Here is a 16,687-nt window from a genome sequence, read left to right as displayed (position 1 = left end):
AGTAGTCATAGAAGTAGTAGAAGTAGAGGTAGTCGTAGAAGACGGAAGTAGTAGAAGTAGAGTTAGTAGAAAGAGAAAAATGAAATAGTAGCAGAAGAAGAAGGAAATAGTAGTAGAAGGAAGTAGTATAAGAAGATGAAGTAGAGGTAGTAGAAGAAGAAGTAGAAGAAGGAAAAGAAGGAAATAGTAGAAGACAAAGACGGAAGTAGTAGAAGTAGAGGTAGTAGTCGTAGAAGACGGAAGTAGTAGAAGTCGAGGTAGTAGAAGGAAATAGTAGCAGAAGAAGAAGGAAATAGTAGAAGAATGTAGTGGTAGAAGATTAAGTAGAGGTAGTAGAAGAAGGAAAAGAAGGAAATAGTAGTAGAAGGAAGTAGTAGAAGAAGATGTAGAGGTAGTAGAAGAAGAAGTAGAGGTAGTAGAAGAAGTAGAATAATGAAAAGAAATAGAAGAAAGTAGTAGAAGTAGAAGAAGGAAGTATAGGTAGTAGTAGAAGAAGTTGGAAAATAACAAGGAAGTATTAGGAGGTAGTAGAAGAAGAAGTAGAAGGAAGTAGTAGAAATAGAAGAGGGAGAAGTGCTCCGTTACTAAACACACAACAGGAAGGTCTATTTCATTAGAGGAAGGAGGAAAAGGAAGTGTGGATGGAAACAACAGGAGGAGCCTGTTGTTTCCTTTAGTCATTAAAGGAGGAGGCGGGAACATTTAGGCTCCGCCTCCACACACAGGAAGTGTGTTTGTGGCACGCTCATCTGGGGCTTTGTTGTGTAACATGTGTGTGACTCAGATGTTTATCCTCATCTGGTGTCGATTTGCTGGAGTCTTGATGTCCCAATGACCCCCCCCCCACACACACACACACACTCTTAATGGCATTAACGGGAAGACAGCAGGAGATCTGACTCTCAGTTCCTCCATCAGCACGTCGTGTTGTCACAATAAACATGTTGTCACAACACTTATGACAGAAATCATTCATTGAATATATTAATTATATATATATCCTCTTCATCACACTCATCACTTTTTCTCATTTAAATGTAAATAAACTACTCACTTTTATGAATCTTGATACATATTTTAGTGTTTTGTTTGACAGAATTCTGTAAAATGTAGACAATGTAACTGAAGTTGTTTTCTTATATTTAGTTGTATCAACTTAATTTTGTGAAGTTATTGTAACTTAAAGATGAAGTTATATTTGTTCTAAGACTTCTTGTTTCAGTGAATTATTTTATTATTTGTGAAAAACTTTTGACGTGTTGTAAAAACTACAAATAACGCTTTTAATATTATGATCAATACTATTATTAATAATTATTATGGTCAAATTATCATTTTCGATATTATCATTATTTTTACTATCATGACAATTATAATTTAACAAACTTGAAGTTTACATTTAATTCTAATCAGCCTGCTTTCACCAACAAGTAGATCACTGTACTGAGTACTTCTCTTTAGAAGTACTCATGTGTACTCTGTGTAGTCCCCCCCCCCCCTGGTTGAAACCAGAACTCTGACACAAAACAGAAACAGTATTTATTTTTTAAATATTATTTTAATACTTTTCTTAAAAAACCATGTTGTCCATAAAGTGAAGTATCGACTCGCCGACAGCTTGTTCTGCTCAAATGAATCAAAGAGAAAAGAAATAAACTGAATGAAACATTAAAAATAAAATAAAATAAAACGCTCACAGATCTCTGAGACGACCTACGAAGAAAGAAACGGTAAAACCTTCAACGGCACACGACGAAGACGAGAAGCGAAGAGACGGAGACGAGAAGCAAAGAGACGGAGACGAGAAGCAAAGAGACGGAGACGAGAAGCAAAGAGACGAAGACGAGAAGCGAAGAGACGAAGACGAGAAGCAAAGAGACGGAGACGAGAAGCGAAGAGACGAAGACGAGAAGCAAAGAGACGGAGACGAGAAGCGAAGAGACGGAGACGAGAAGCGAAGAGACGAAGACGAGAAGCAAAGAGACGGAGACGAGAAGCGAAGAGACGAAGACGAGAAGCAAAGAGACGGAGACGAGAAGCAAAGAGACGGAGACGAGGAGCAAAGAGACGGAGACGAGAAGCGAAGAGACGGAGACGAGAAGCGAAGAGACGAAGACGAGAAGGAAAGAGACGGAGACGAGAAGCGAAGAGACGAAGACGAGAAGCGAAGAGACGAAGACGAGAAGGAAAGAGACGGAGACGAGAAGGAAAGAGACGGAGACGAGAAGGAAAGAGACGGAGACGAGAAGCAAAGAGACGGAGACGAGAAGCAAAGAGACGGAGACGAGAAGGAAAGAGACGGAGACGAGAAGGAAAGAGAAGGAACGAGACGGAGACGAGAAGCAAAGAGACGGAGACGAGAAGAAGCTGACGATGTGAGGAGGAAACAAACATAGCACAAGATTAAACGGTAAATTAAATATGAATAAAAGCATCTTTAATATAAAGTGAGAACACATGATAATAAATGAAGTCAGCACTCAATACATCAGGTTTGGCAGAAAAGAGTCGAGAACAAGAAAACGAAACTGCATAAAAAAAGATTTTCTTTTCGTTTTTCTTTACAGTAAAATTCTACAAAAAAATGAAACCAGAGACGAACAGACGAGAATCCAGATTCTTCTTCTTCTCCTCGACTTCCTGGTCGTATATAATATATATATATATCCATGTATCTATTCGTATATATAATATGTATAATTAGCAGGGTATGCTTGTTAGTTTAAGGCAAAGGAGACGTCTTCGACAAAGATGGCCGACCGAGTCCTGAGAACCCCCCCCACTTCAAATCCACTTAAAGGGACAGTTCACCCCCAAAAATAAAACATAGTCCTCTCTGTCTGTCGTCTGCGAGTCCGTCCGTCTCTCTAATATGATGGAACGAGATGTCATTTAAAATATATATATTTTATAGAGACACGAAGAAAAGAAAGAAAACTGTTGGATTTTATTTGGAGACTCTTTGGTGTAACTGCAGATCGACGAGGACTCGGATGTGTTCTGGTCTAAAGGGACGTGGACTCTGATGTGTAAAGCAGGTTTTCTGGGTCTTGAGTCCATCACGTCGGGACTATTTTCTCTCCCACAAAGAGGGAGGGCAGAAGGAGGCGTGCTACTCCTGGTAGACGTTGTAGTTCATGGTTTCATGTAAATGTGACGTCTGGTGCCATCAGATCAAAGAGAAGTAAACATGTGATCAACAACACTACAGCTGAGAGGAGGAACCAGTGCGTCTGGCTTTAGGGTGAACTGTCCCTTTAAAATGAACACGCGATCGTTCTGTCCTTCAGAGGTTCACTTGTTCAATTAAATCTTCATCATTATGTCTTTAAATGTCTCATCATGAACACCAGGCCTGCTTTCTGTTTACTTTCTCTCATTCACATGACACAAGCCAGCTGTTTCAACTACTGAGAGAGAGACAGGTACTATCAACAGTGTGTGTGTGTGTGGGGGGGGGGGGGGGGGGACCATGTCAGCCAGAGCATTGTGGGTAATATTCTCCCTCAGAACAGATTCTCCTCAAAAATGGCCATCAGGTCGCTCTGGAAGTTGATGTCGATGGTGTCGGCCATCTGCAGAGAAGAAGAGTTTAACCACGGTGAGTATGAGGTATTACTACAGTAGAGTACTAGTAAAGTAAGGTACTTCTGTGTGTTATTACAGTAGAGTACTAGTAAAGTAAGGTACTTCTGTGTATTACTACAGTAGAGTACTAGTAAAGTAAGGTACTTCTGTGTGTTATTACAGTAGAGTACTAGTAAAGTAAGGTACTTCTGTGTATTACTACAGTAGAGTACTAGTAAAGTAAGGTACTTCTGTGTGTTATTACAGTAGAGTACTAGTAAAGTAAGGTACTTCTGTGTATTACTACAGTAGAGTACTAGTAAAGTAAGGTACTTCTGTGTGTTATTACAGTAGAGTACTAGTAAAGTAAGGTACTTATGTGTATTACGACAGCAGAGATTATTACGTACCGCCTCTCTCCGGCGCCTCTCCTGCTCGCGGCGGCGTGCCATCTCCCGCTGGTCGATAGTGGGTGCACAGGACGGGGGCGTGGCCTGTGGCTGTGGGGGCAGGGCATGTGGGGAGTGAGTGGGCGGGGTGGAAGCCGGAGGGGTGGGGGCCAGCGGCGCCTGTTGCTCCTGGCGACGGCGGGCGTCTTCTTGCAATCGACGAGCCTGCTCCACGGTGTCATCGTCATCACGGTTACTGGGTAACAAATACGATATCGTTCTATTACTCTGTAAATACTCAAGTCACAATATGACTACATTACAGTCATTTAGCGGACGCTTTTATCCAAAGAGACTTACAATAAGTGTGTTCAACATCGGTATTCAAGAGAACAACTAGTCACCAGAAGTCATGAGTGCATCTCCTTTAAACAAGCATCATAGAGCATAAACCAGAGCAGAAGAACAGAAACAGACTAGTATGAACACAGTAAGTGGTGAGTGAAGGCTCAGGTAGTGCTTCTTGAAGAGGCGAGTCTTCAGGTAGTGCTTCTTGAAGAGGCGAGTCTTCAGGTAGTGCTTCTTGAAGAGGCGAGTCTTCAGGTAGTACTCCTTGAAGAGGCGAGTCTTCAGGTAGTGCTCCTTGAAGAGGCGAGTCTTCAGGTAGTGCTTCTTGAAGAGGCGAGTCTTCAGGTAGTACTCCTTGAAGAGGCGAGTCTTCAGGTAGTGCTTCTTGAAGAGGCGAGTCTTCAGGTAGTGCTTCTTGAAGAGGCGAGTCTTCAGGTAGTGCTTCTTGAAGAGGCGAGTCTTCAGGTAGTGCTTCTTGAAGAGGCGAGTCTTCAGGTAGTACTCCTTGAAGAGGCGAGTCTTCAGGTAGTGCTTCTTGAAGAGGCGAGTCTTCAGGTAGTGCTTCTTGAAGAGGCGAGTCTTCAGGTAGTGCTTCTTGAAGAGGCGAGTCTTCAGGTAGTACTCCTTGAAGAGGCGAGTCTTCAGGTAGTGCTTCTTGAAGAGGCGAGTCTTCAGGTAGTGCTTCTTGAAGAGGCGAGTCTTCAGGTAGTGCTTCTTGAAGAGGCGAGTCTTCAGGTAGTGCTTCTTGAAGAGGCGAGTCTTCAGGTAGTGCTTCTTGAAGAGGCGAGTCTTCAGGTAGTGCTCCTTGAAGAGGCGAGTCTTCAGGTAGTGCTTCTTGAAGAGGCGAGTCTTCAGGTAGTGCTTCTTGAAGAGGCGAGTCTTCAGGTAGTGCTTCTTGAAGAGGCGAGTCTTCAGGTAGTACTCCTTGAAGAGGCGAGTCTTCAGGTAGTGCTCCTTGAAGAGGCGAGTCTTCAGGTAGTGCTCCTTGAAGAGGCGAGTCTTCAGGTAGTGCTCCTTGAAGAGGCGAGTCTTCAGGTAGTGCTCCTTGAAGAGGCGAGTCTTCAGGTAGTGCTTCTTGAAGAGGCGAGTCTTCAGGTAGTGCTCCTTGAAGAGGCGAGTCTTCAGGTAGTGCTTCTTGAAGAGGCGAGTCTTCAGGTAGTGCTTCTTGAAGAGGCGAGTCTTCAGGTAGTGCTTCTTGAAGAGGCGAGTCTTCAGGTAGTGCTTCTTGAAGAGGCGAGTCTTCAGGTAGTGCTTCTTGAAGAGGCGAGTCTTCAGGTAGTGCTTCTTGAAGAGGCGAGTCTTCAGGTAGTGCTTCTTGAAGAGGCGAGTCTTCAGGTAGTACTCCTTGAAGAGGCGAGTCTTCAGGTAGTACTCCTTGAAGAGGCGAGTCTTCAGGTAGTACTCCTTGAAGAGGCGAGTCTTCAGGTAGTACTTCTTGAAGAGGCGAGTCTTCAGGTAGTACTCCTTGAAGAGGCGAGTCTTCAGGTAGTGCTCCTTGAAGAGGCGAGTCTTCAGGTAGTGCTTCTTGAAGAGGCGAGTCTTCAGGTAGTGCTTCTTGAAGAGGCGAGTCTTCAGGTAGTGCTTCTTGAAGAGGCGAGTCTTCAGGTAGTGCTTCTTGAAGAGGCGAGTCTTCAGGTAGTGCTTCTTGAAGAGGCGAGTCTTCAGGTAGTGCTCCTTGAAGAGGCGAGTCTTCAGGTAGTGCTTCTTGAAGAGGCGAGTCTTCAGGTAGTACTCCTTGAAGAGGCGAGTCTTCAGGTAGTACTCCTTGAAGAGGCGAGTCTTCAGGTAGTACTTCTTGAAGAGGCGAGTCTTCAGGTAGTGCTTCTTGAAGAGGCGAGTCTTCAGGTAGTGCTTCTTGAAGAGGCGAGTCTTCAGGTAGTACTCCTTGAAGAGGCGAGTCTTCAGGTAGTGCTTCTTGAAGAGGCGAGTCTTCAGGTAGTGCTTCTTGAAGAGGCGAGTCTTCAGGTAGTACTCCTTGAAGAGGCGAGTCTTCAGGTAGTACTCCTTGAAGAGGCGAGTCTTCAGGTAGTACTCCTTGAAGAGGCGAGTCTTCAGGTAGTACTCCTTGAAGAGGCGAGTCTTCAGGTAGTACTCCTTGAAGAGGCGAGTCTTCAGGTAGTACTCCTTGAAGAGGCGAGTCTTCAGGTAGTACTCCTTGAAGAGGCGAGTCTTCAGGTAGTACTCCTTGAAGAGGCGAGTCTTCAGGTAGTACTCCTTGAAGAGGCGAGTCTTCAGGTAGTACTCCTTGAAGAGGCGAGTCTTCAGGTAGTACTCCTTGAAGAGGCGAGTCTTCAGGTAGTGCTCCTTGAAGAGGCGAGTCTTCAGGTAGTGCTCCTTGAAGAGGCGAGTCTTCAGGTAGTACTCCTTGAAGAGGCGAGTCTTCAGGTAGTGCTCCTTGAAGAGGCGAGTCTTCAGGTAGTACTCCTTGAAGAGGCGAGTCTTCAGGTAGTGCTTCTTGAAGAGGCGAGTCTTCAGGTAGTACTTCTTGAAGAGGCGAGTCTTCAGGTAGTGCTTCTTGAAGAGGCGAGTCTTCAGGTAGTACTCCTTGAAGAGGCGAGTCTTCAGGTAGTGCTTCTTGAAGAGGTGAGTCTTCAGGTAGTGCTTCTTGAAGAGGCGAGTCTTCAGGTAGTGCTTCTTGAAGAGGCGAGTCTTCAGGTAGTGCTTCTTGAAGAGGCGAGTTTTCAGGTAGTGCTTCTTGAAGAGGCGAGTCTTCAGGTAGTACTCCTTGAAGAGGCGAGTCTTCAGGTAGTGCTTCTTGAAGAGGCGAGTTTTCAGGTAGTGCTTCTTGAAGAGGCGAGTCTTCAGGTAGTACTCCTTGAAGAGGTGAGTCTTCAGGTAGTGCTTCTTGAAGAGGCGAGTCTTCAGGTAGTGCTTCTTGAAGAGGCGAGTCTTCAGGTAGTGCTTCTTGAAGAGGTGAGTTTTCAGGTAGTGCTTCTTGAAGAGGTGAGTCTTCAGGTAGTGCTTCTTGAAGAGGTGAGTCTTCAGGTAGTACTCCTTGAAGAGGTGAGTTTTCAGGTAGTGCTTCTTGAAGAGGTGAGTCTTCAGGTAGTGCTTCTTGAAGAGGCGAGTCTTCAGCCTGATGAAAGAAGGGCAGTGACTCTGCTGTCCTGAGGTCAGTGGGGAGTTCATTGCACCACTGAGGGGTCAGGACAGGAAACGGCAGCGATCGGGTCGATCGGCCGCAGGGACCTCTGAGCGACCGATCGCCCCGAGGCAGCAGAGAGAAGAGATCGGGGGGGGGGGGGGGGGGCAAGGCAAGTTTATTTGTACAGCACATTTCAACAACAAGGTAATTCAAAGTGCTTCACATAAAACCATTAAAAGCATCAAAACATAAGGCAAAAGAAAAGGAGATTTAAAAACAATTAAGAACATTCATTAAAACATTTTAAAAAACAGTGCAAGAAATAAAATGCAGTAGTAAAATGCAGAAATGCAGGAAATTTATGAATATATTAATTGAATGTGGTTCAATTAAAGGCAGCAGCAAACAGAAAAGTCTTCAATCTTGATTTAAATGAGCTGAGGGTCTCAGCAGACCTGCAGCTTTCTGGGACTTTGTTCCAGATATGTGGAGCAGAAACACTGAAAGCTGCTTCTCCATGTTTAGTTCTGACTCTGGGAACAGAAAGTAGACCGGTCCCAGACGACCTGAGGGGTCGGGATGGTTCATAAGGTAGCAGCAGATCAGAGATGTATTTTGGTCCTAAACCATTCAGTGCTTTGTAAACCAACAGCAGGATTTTAAAGTAAATTCTTTGTTGGACAGGAAGCCAGTGCAAAGACCTCAGAACTGGAGTGATGTGGTCCACCCTCCTGGTCTTAGTGAGGACTCGAGCTGCAGCGTTCTGAATCAGCTGCAGCTTTCTGACGGACTTTTTATAGAGACCTGTAAACACACCGTTACAGTAGTCCAGTCTGCTGAAGATAAATGCGTGGACAAGTTTTGCCAAATCCTGTTGAGACATAAGTCCTCTAATCCTTGATATATTCTTCAGGTGATAGGAGGCTGATTTTGTAATTGTCTTGATATGGCTGTTCAGGTTGAGGTCTGAATCCATAACTACACCTAGATTTCTGGCTTGGTTTGTGGGTTTTAACATCAGTGACTGAAGCTGAGCGGTGATTTTCAATTGTTCGTCCTTGGTACCAAAAACAATTACTTCTGTTTTATCTTTGTTTAGTTGAAGAGAATTCTGGCACATCCAGTTGTTGATTTGTTCAATGCAGTTACCCAGCCCTTGTATGGGATTATAGTCCCCTGGTGACATAGTTATGTAGATTTGTGTGTCGTCTGCATAATTATGATAACACACTTTGTTGTTTTCCATAATCTGAGCTAGTGGAAGCATGTAGATGTTGAACAGAAGAGGCCCCAGTATTGAACCTTGGGGAACACCACATGTCATTTTAGTCAGCTCTGATGTGTAATGAGCTACAGAGACAAAGTATTCTCTGTCCTTCAAGTAGGATTCAAACCAGTTAAGTGCTGTGCCAGAGAGTCCCACCCAGATGTTTAGTCTTTCTAGGAGTATGGCATGGTCGACCGTGTCGAATGCAGCACTGAGATCCAGTAACACTAAGACTGAACTTCTGCCATTGTCTATGTTTAAGTGGATGTCGTTGAAAACCTTAACAAGAGCAGTTTCAGTACTGTGGTGCTGTCGAAAGCCTGACTGGAAAACATCAAAGCAGTTATTTACGGTCAAGAAGTCGGTCAGCTGTTGGAAAACCGCTTTTTCAATTATTTTACTTAAAAATGGGAGGTTTGATATTGGCCTATAATTTTTCATCGTTGCGGAGTCTAAACTAGCCTTCTTTAGGAGTGGTTTAATAACTGCAGTTTTTAGGGCTTGTGGGAAGACACCTGAGAGAAGGGATGTGTTTACAATATGTAAGAGATCATGCAGTTTGAAATATTTTTGAAAAAGTGTGTTGGTAGAATATCCAAGCAGCAGGAGGATGACTTCAGATGTTGTATAATGTCTTCTAGGCTTCTACGGTCGATTGAATGAAATTGTGTCATGATATTTGAATGGATGTTATTCAGAGATCGGGACAACACATATCCTGTGGTTGGTGTGGAGGCACTGACTGCTTGTCTAATTTTCTGAATTTTGTCAGTAAAAAAGGAGGCAGATTGATTGCATGCCCAGGTGGATTGGAGCTCAGCAGCTACCGACACTGGAGGGTTTGTTAGCTTGTCGACGGTAGCAAATAAGGCGCGTGTATTGTTCTTGTTTTTGGTTATGATGTCAGAGAAGAATGACTGCCTTGCATTTCTAAGTTCCAAATTATATTTGCGAAGTCTCTCTTTATAGATGTCACAGTGAACCTGGAGATTAGTTTTTCGCCACCTGCGCTCAGCTTTCCGACACTCTCGTTTCTCTATTCTGACCAGCGTAGCATTTCTCCAAGGAGATCTTTGCTTACCCGAGACAACCTTCACTGTAGTGGGTGCAATGGCATCAATCATATTTTTAACTTTAAAATTGAAGCCATCTACAAGCTCATTGACTGAGAGGCAAGAGAGGGCTGGTGTGGAGGAGAACTTGTGAATAAATAGTTCACTGGTGTTTTCAGAGATGTAACGCTTTGTCACAACCTTGGTTTGGACATTTGTGTGCAAGGAGATTGCACTCTCAAAGAAAACACAGAAATGATCAGAGAGTGCAACATCAGTCACAGCGACCTTGGAAATGTTTACACCTTTGGTGATGATTAGGCCCAGAGTGTGCCCCCTGTTGTGGGTGGATCCTGTCACATGCTGAGTCAGATCATAGTTATCAAGGACACCACATAGTTCTATAGAATCTCTGTCCTGGGGATTATCAACATGGATATTAAAATCACCAACAATAACAACACAGTCAAAATCAATGCAGATTACAGACAGCAGTTCAGTAAACTCATCAAAGAAGGTTGCACAGTATTTAGGCGGTCTGTAAATGTTTAGGAATAAAGTTTGAGTGGAATTCAGAGCCACATATTCAAAATAACCAAAATGACCAAAGGACATCTGCTTGCATTGAAGAGAATCATTAAATAAAACAGCAACTCCACCTCCTTTCTTATGCGCTCTTGTTTCGCTCATGAAACTGAAGTTGGGAGGTGTTGATTCAATAAGAACAGCTGCACTGTTATCTTGATTTAACCAAGTTTCAGTTAAAAACTAAATGTCCAGTTTGTGCCAAACAATAAAATCATTGATTAAAAATGTTTTTCCTGACAGAGACCTGACATTTAATAAAGCTAAGTTTAATGTGGTTAAAGCTTTCTTTGCCCAATTTATTTGGACAGGCTGACGAGGAATGTATGCTAAGTTTGATAAGTTAGCATGTTTACTATTGTTTCTTCGCAGCCTCACCTTTCTTTTTCTATAAACTTGCAGGACAGGAATTGAAACGGCTAGCTGCATACAGGGCCCCGACTTTTCCTGGAGAGTCATTGGTGTCATTAGCCTTGTAGCCTGGACCCAGAAGATATCAATTGGGGGGTGTAGGGCTTGACCACGGCCTGGAGATAGGAAGGAGCTGTTCCTTTCACTGCCCTGTAGGCTAGCACCAGAGTCTTAACCTGGATGAGAGCTCTTCCAGGGAGCCATCACGATACGATATTATCACGATACGATATTATCACGATACTTATGTCACAATACGATATTATCACGCTACGATATTATCACGATACGATATTATCACGCTACGATATTATCACGCTACGATATTATCACGATACGATATTATCAAGCTACGATATTATCACGATACGATATTATCACGATACGATATTATCACGATACTTATGTCACAATACGATATTATCACGCTACGATATTATCACGATACGATATTATCACGCTACGATATTATCACGCTACGATATTATCACGATACGATATTATCACGCTACGATATTATCACGCTACGATATTATCACGATACGATATTATCACGATACGATATTATCACGATACTTATGTCACAATACGATATTATCACGCTACGATATTATCACGCTACGATATTATCACGATACGATATTATCACGCTACGATATTATCACGCTACGATATTATCACGCTACGATATTATCACGATACGATATTATCACGATACGATATTATCACGCTACGATATTATCACGATACGATATTATCACGCTACGATATTATCACGATACGATATTATCACGATACGATATTATCACGCTACGATATTATCACGCTACGATATTATCACGATACGATATTATCACGATACTTATGTCACAATACGATATTATCACGATACGATATTATCACGATACGATATTATCACGATACGATATTATCACGATACGATATTATCACGATACTTATGTCACAATACGATATTATCACGATACGATATTATCACGATACTTATGTCACAATACGATATTATCACGCTACGATATTATCACAATACGATATTATCACGCTACGATATTATCACGATACGATATTATCACGATACGATATTATCACGCTACGATATTATCACGCTACGATATTATCACGCTACGATATTATCACGATACGATATTATCACGCTACGATATTATCACGCTACGATATTATCACGATACGATATTATCACGATACGATATTATCACGATACGATATTATCACGATACGATATTATCACGCTACGATATTATCACGATACGATATTATCACGCTACGATATTATCACGATACGATATTATCACGATACGATATTATCACGCTACGATATTATCACGATACGATATTATCACGATACGATATTATCACGCTACGATATTATCACGATACGATATTATCACGATACGATATTATCACGATGCGGTATTATCACGCTGCGATATTATCACGATACGATATTATCACGCTACGATATTATCACGCTACGGTATTATCACGATACGATATTATCACGCTACTATATTATCACGCTACTATATTATCACGATACGATATTATCACGCTACGATATTATCACGATACGATATTATCACGCTACGATATTATCACGGTACGATATTATCACGATACGATATTATCACGCTACGATATTATCACGATACGATATTATCACGCTACGATATTATCACGCTACGATATTATCACGCTACGATATTATCACGGTACGATCACGATACTTAGGTCACACTCTACACAATAGATATCGTAGCTTCTTCAAGTAATATGGTAATGAAACAGTTAATATAACCGCGATACTATACTGCATCGATTCTTCCTTTTCTTCCCTTGCGTGGTTACGGTTAGACTCATCCGTCGTCCTCCCACCTACCGTAGCTTCTCCTGCTCCCTCCTGATCTGCTCAGCCTGAGCTTTCAGCTGCCTCTCCCTTTCTTCCTTCTCCCTGGCGGCCCGTTTGAACTGTTCGAAGCTGTCGCTGGAGGAGCGAACGGAGGAGGCCGGCGTGGACTGGGACCTCTGAGCCAGACTGGCCCAGGAACCCATGTTCTTTATCTTCACATCCTGGGAGAAGATGGAGAGAGTTGGATGGAAGAAGACAATAAAAACAATGCGGCTGTAATGTGATCATCTCACACTCGTATACACACACCTGTGTCTTCTTTGGAGCGATGGGAGTTCTGGGCTCTTGCTTAATTTTGAGGTCTTGCTGGGAGCAGAGTGGTGCCGGGGAGTCTGGGAGGCGGTGACCCGGACGAGAGCCGTCCAACAGCTTCGGGTCTGATCCTGAGGGGGACATGACATGAGGAGCAACTATGAATATACAGTATACACACACAGTATGTACCTTAGTGTGTGTGTACTTCTAACTGAACGTTGGCGTCTGTAGCTCTGCACGCGATGCGTCACAGCACAGATAAATAAACACAGTGGTGGACTCACTGTGTTTGTGTGCGTCTTGGCTGAAGGCCGGCAGAACTGGAGACTGGGAAGGTTTCTCTTCTTTGACTGCAACAAGGTGCGTTCTCTGGTCCTACAGGAGCAGACACACGCGCAGTAAGAACAGGAATAAAAACTACCAGTTACCATTATCATCAGTTTCAGGGAAGCTCTCATAGATCTCTTTGTAAGCTAAAAAGGTAAAAAGGAGACTTGTTCTCTAATTTTGAGTGTTTTCACTCACATGTTTCTTGGTCTGAGAGGGTGAACCCATCGAGTGGAACTGAGACATCTGAGGAGAGTGTATCATCAGGGGAGACGGATTCTCACGCAGGCCACCTGGAAAAAAACATTCCTCTATTTAATTCACTGTGACGTCTACAATATCTTCATGTCAGGTGGTCAGAGACACAACCCGTCACAATAAGTGTGGTGCTTTTATTTTGAAGTATCTTCTCGTTGGCATTGATTGATTTGACGACCCCTCCCTTCCACTAGGGGTCTACGTCCTGTTTGTCTTTCAGGTTGTTGCTAATCAGCTGCCAGGTATGAAGGCCCCAGCGCCTCCTCTTGGGCGGCACTACCTGGTCACAAGCCTCACAATCAACCATACAACCCATCATATCACTGTATAACCAGAAATTATGGACAAAAAACCAATGAGGTGGCACCATTGTCAAATCTTAGAGAAACACAATATGTTCAGCTTTGAAAGCTTATAAGCTATTCCAACCTAAAGCTTGTTGTTAAATGGCCACATGGTCACGCTGCTTCCCTGCTTGATGAAGTTGTAACACGACAGCAGCAGAGTGAACACGCGGCCTCAGCAAACGGGAACTGTCGCATTGCATTGCGCAAAACCTCATTTGGACAATCAGTCTTCTCTGTTAAAGGAGCAGAACTATGGAACTGTCTCCCAACTGAGTTGAAAATGCAACAAAATGTTCATGTTTTTAATAGAGGTATTAAATCACGGCTAAAAGAGAAACAACATTGTTCTCACACCTAACACTCCTGTCAACACACTTGCACTTCATGTATGTATCTGTGTATGTATTTGTGGATATATGTTTTATTTTTCTTTTCTATTTTAACTTCTTTAAAAAGCCTCCTGTGGACAGGTGCTGTAAATTAGCATTTTGCTACAAACACAACACAGTGCATCTGGGCTTTGTGCATAAATGTGTTACAATTCTAACGCTACTGTGATGTCCATATCAAATAAAATAAAGTAACAAATAGATGCAAACAAACCAAACTTGTGTCTCCTTGAATCTGTGGCTCTTGTTCTTACGTAGGAGCGTAGGAGCTAGGAGGGTTCAGGGCCCTTTACATGTCTGTCAATGTGTGTGGATGTCCATGTGACGTAAAACCATCATGTGGAACATGCGTTTAACGTCTGACACGTGAAACCGACCGGCCGGTCGCGGTGGATCAGCAGACGCCGGTGGCCGTTGGACGGTGCATCTCTATCAAGTATAGAAACGTGTTACCTGTTGAGAAAGGCTCTGCTTTGCTGCGAGGCGACGGCTGCTGCAGTTGTTGCTGCATCTGTTGAACCTTCTGCTGCAGGGCCACTCCCTTCTGCTGCTGCGACGGCGCCGTCTGAGGAAACGGCTGGCGCACGTGGGCGTGGCCTAAGCCGTGTCTCTGTGTCAGGGCGGGGCCAGATGTGGTCATTGTCGTGTGCATTGTCGGCATCAGCTGAGGGGCGCCCTGCGCAGGCAGGTGTGTGTGCACGTGTGGCGGCTGCGTCTGCAGCTGCGCGGTGGACCGAGCCTGCAGCGACTGCAAGAAGGTGTGAACTTGACTGAGGGGCGGGGTTTGAGAACTGGCGGGCGTCGGCTCGTCGTCGTCTTCCAGCAGGGCTTGGGGAGGTTGCGCCGAGAGGGTTCCCAGGATGCCGTGCGACGCGGGCGATGATGGGACGCGAGGGCAGGGGAGAGCAGCGAGGGGTGGCGAGGGCTGAAGCTGGGGCGAGGAGGGAGGAGGCAAGGATGGGAGCGAGGACGGAGGAGGCTGTGAGGGTTTGGGAGGAAGCGGCGCCGCTCGGTTGCTCGGTCTCGACGGTTGCTGGGGAAGAGCAATGTGGATCGCTGCAACAACACCGAAGGAGAGAGAAGACAACATGAACAACTTGTTGCTGCAACTTTGAGTTTAACCTTTAAAATAAGACAGAAGCAGAGATAAAAGAAATGAATGTTTATACAAAGCATAATGGTGAATCATCTCTTTAATTCAGATGTGAGGCTACTTTTATCTCATTTACACAATAACGGAATAATCTGACGACGGCATTTTACAAATTTCATGTAAATGTATCATGACGACTATAATAAAGTTTAAGTTTACGTTTTTTTAAACTAAACAATCAGTTAACCAGAAACATAGTCAACAGATGAACAGACGAGTGATAGTCGTGATATCATAAAGTGAAGAGTCACACCTGGAGGAGCTGTGATGGCATGTTGGGTCAGGAACGGGTCCGTCTCGGTGGGCGTGTTTGCGGGTACGGCAGCAGCAGCGACGGTCGGATTGGGCTCGCTGTTCGACCGCGACAGGTGAGGGTTCATGAACTGAGCCAGAGGATCGAATCCAGAGCCCATCAGCTGGGACGAGTCCAGAGACGGGACAGGGGGAGGTTTGGACTGGACCACCTGAGCCTGAGGCTGAGTCTGGGGCTGAGGGGGGACCGGACCGGCTCCGGTACTGAGCGACAGGTGGTGCAGCCTCTTGGTGTCTCTGATGTCTTTGATAGTCGGGATCTTCTTCTGCAGCTTGGGAACCAGCCCTGGTTTATGACATATAGATAATACATATGCTGAAGGACTACAGTCATGAATATCTTGATATTAACGGCTTAAACATCAGGGAAAGTCCCGGACTGACAGAAGACAGAACTTTACTTTACATTCTTTGGGGTTTTTGTAGTAATATAAAAAACAAACTGAAGAGGACGGTGAAGGATGTGAACTCTCATAGCAGCACGTCTGTGAACGCTCCGACTGACTTTAGGTTCCCTCTCATAGGCACTGATGCAGTGTGTGTGTTCTTTTATTGTGAAAGGGAAGAACAAGCTGAGACGTGTCGCCGCTGTCGAGGTGGAACGATAAAGACTTTTTCCCCGTCTTGGTTTTATTTGACTTAATCAGAGCTTTGCAGATGTGCCAAGTCACAAACATTCACTGATGAAAACATCCGAGAGAGAAGCCGGTCTGCTCGGCTTCTCTCTCGTCCTACGACCGCTCAAAGCGCTCCAACACTGCATGTCACTCACTCATCCACACATCGATGAGAAGGACTGACGTTCTATTTTCCGTTACCATTCTCAGAGTCTTCACTGTCGGAGGAGTCGCTGCTGCCTGAAGACGAGGACCCAGTCTTCATCTTCGTCATTTCCAGATTCTTCTCTCCTGCAAACAAATGACAGATTCAGAGACAGACGGCTGTGATACAAATCTAAACAGCAATGATATCCGTGTGCATTGGACAGAGCCCCAGG

General features: G+C 44.2%; 1 protein-coding gene across 2 annotated transcripts in view; it reads right to left on the bottom strand.

The window, feature by feature from the left end:
* Positions 1-3,432: 3,432 nt before the first annotated feature.
* The window catches only part of LOC306784428 (bromodomain-containing protein 4-like), a 28,711-nt gene continuing 15,456 nt past the window's right edge, over positions 3,433-16,687 (bottom strand). For both annotated transcript variants that reach the window (XM_079278407.1, XM_079278406.1), the window contains 9 exons: positions 16,509-16,598; positions 15,632-15,976; positions 14,679-15,281; positions 13,430-13,524; positions 13,189-13,279; positions 12,899-13,032; positions 12,620-12,810; positions 3,978-4,212; positions 3,433-3,575 (listed from right to left, as the gene is read on the bottom strand). In XM_079278407.1, the coding sequence (XP_079134533.1) occupies positions 3,507-3,575; positions 3,978-4,212; positions 12,620-12,810; positions 12,899-13,032; positions 13,189-13,279; positions 13,430-13,524; positions 14,679-15,281; positions 15,632-15,976; positions 16,509-16,598 (1,853 nt within the window). In that variant the 3' untranslated portion in view covers positions 3,433-3,506. The remainder of the gene's footprint in view (positions 3,576-3,977; positions 4,213-12,619; positions 12,811-12,898; positions 13,033-13,188; positions 13,280-13,429; positions 13,525-14,678; positions 15,282-15,631; positions 15,977-16,508; positions 16,599-16,687) is intronic.

This window comes from Melanostigma gelatinosum, assembly GCF_949748355.1.
Source record: "Melanostigma gelatinosum genome assembly, chromosome: 11".
Taxonomy (NCBI): Eukaryota; Metazoa; Chordata; class Actinopteri; order Perciformes; family Zoarcidae; genus Melanostigma; species Melanostigma gelatinosum.
This window is presented reverse-complemented; position numbering and strand designations above follow the sequence as displayed.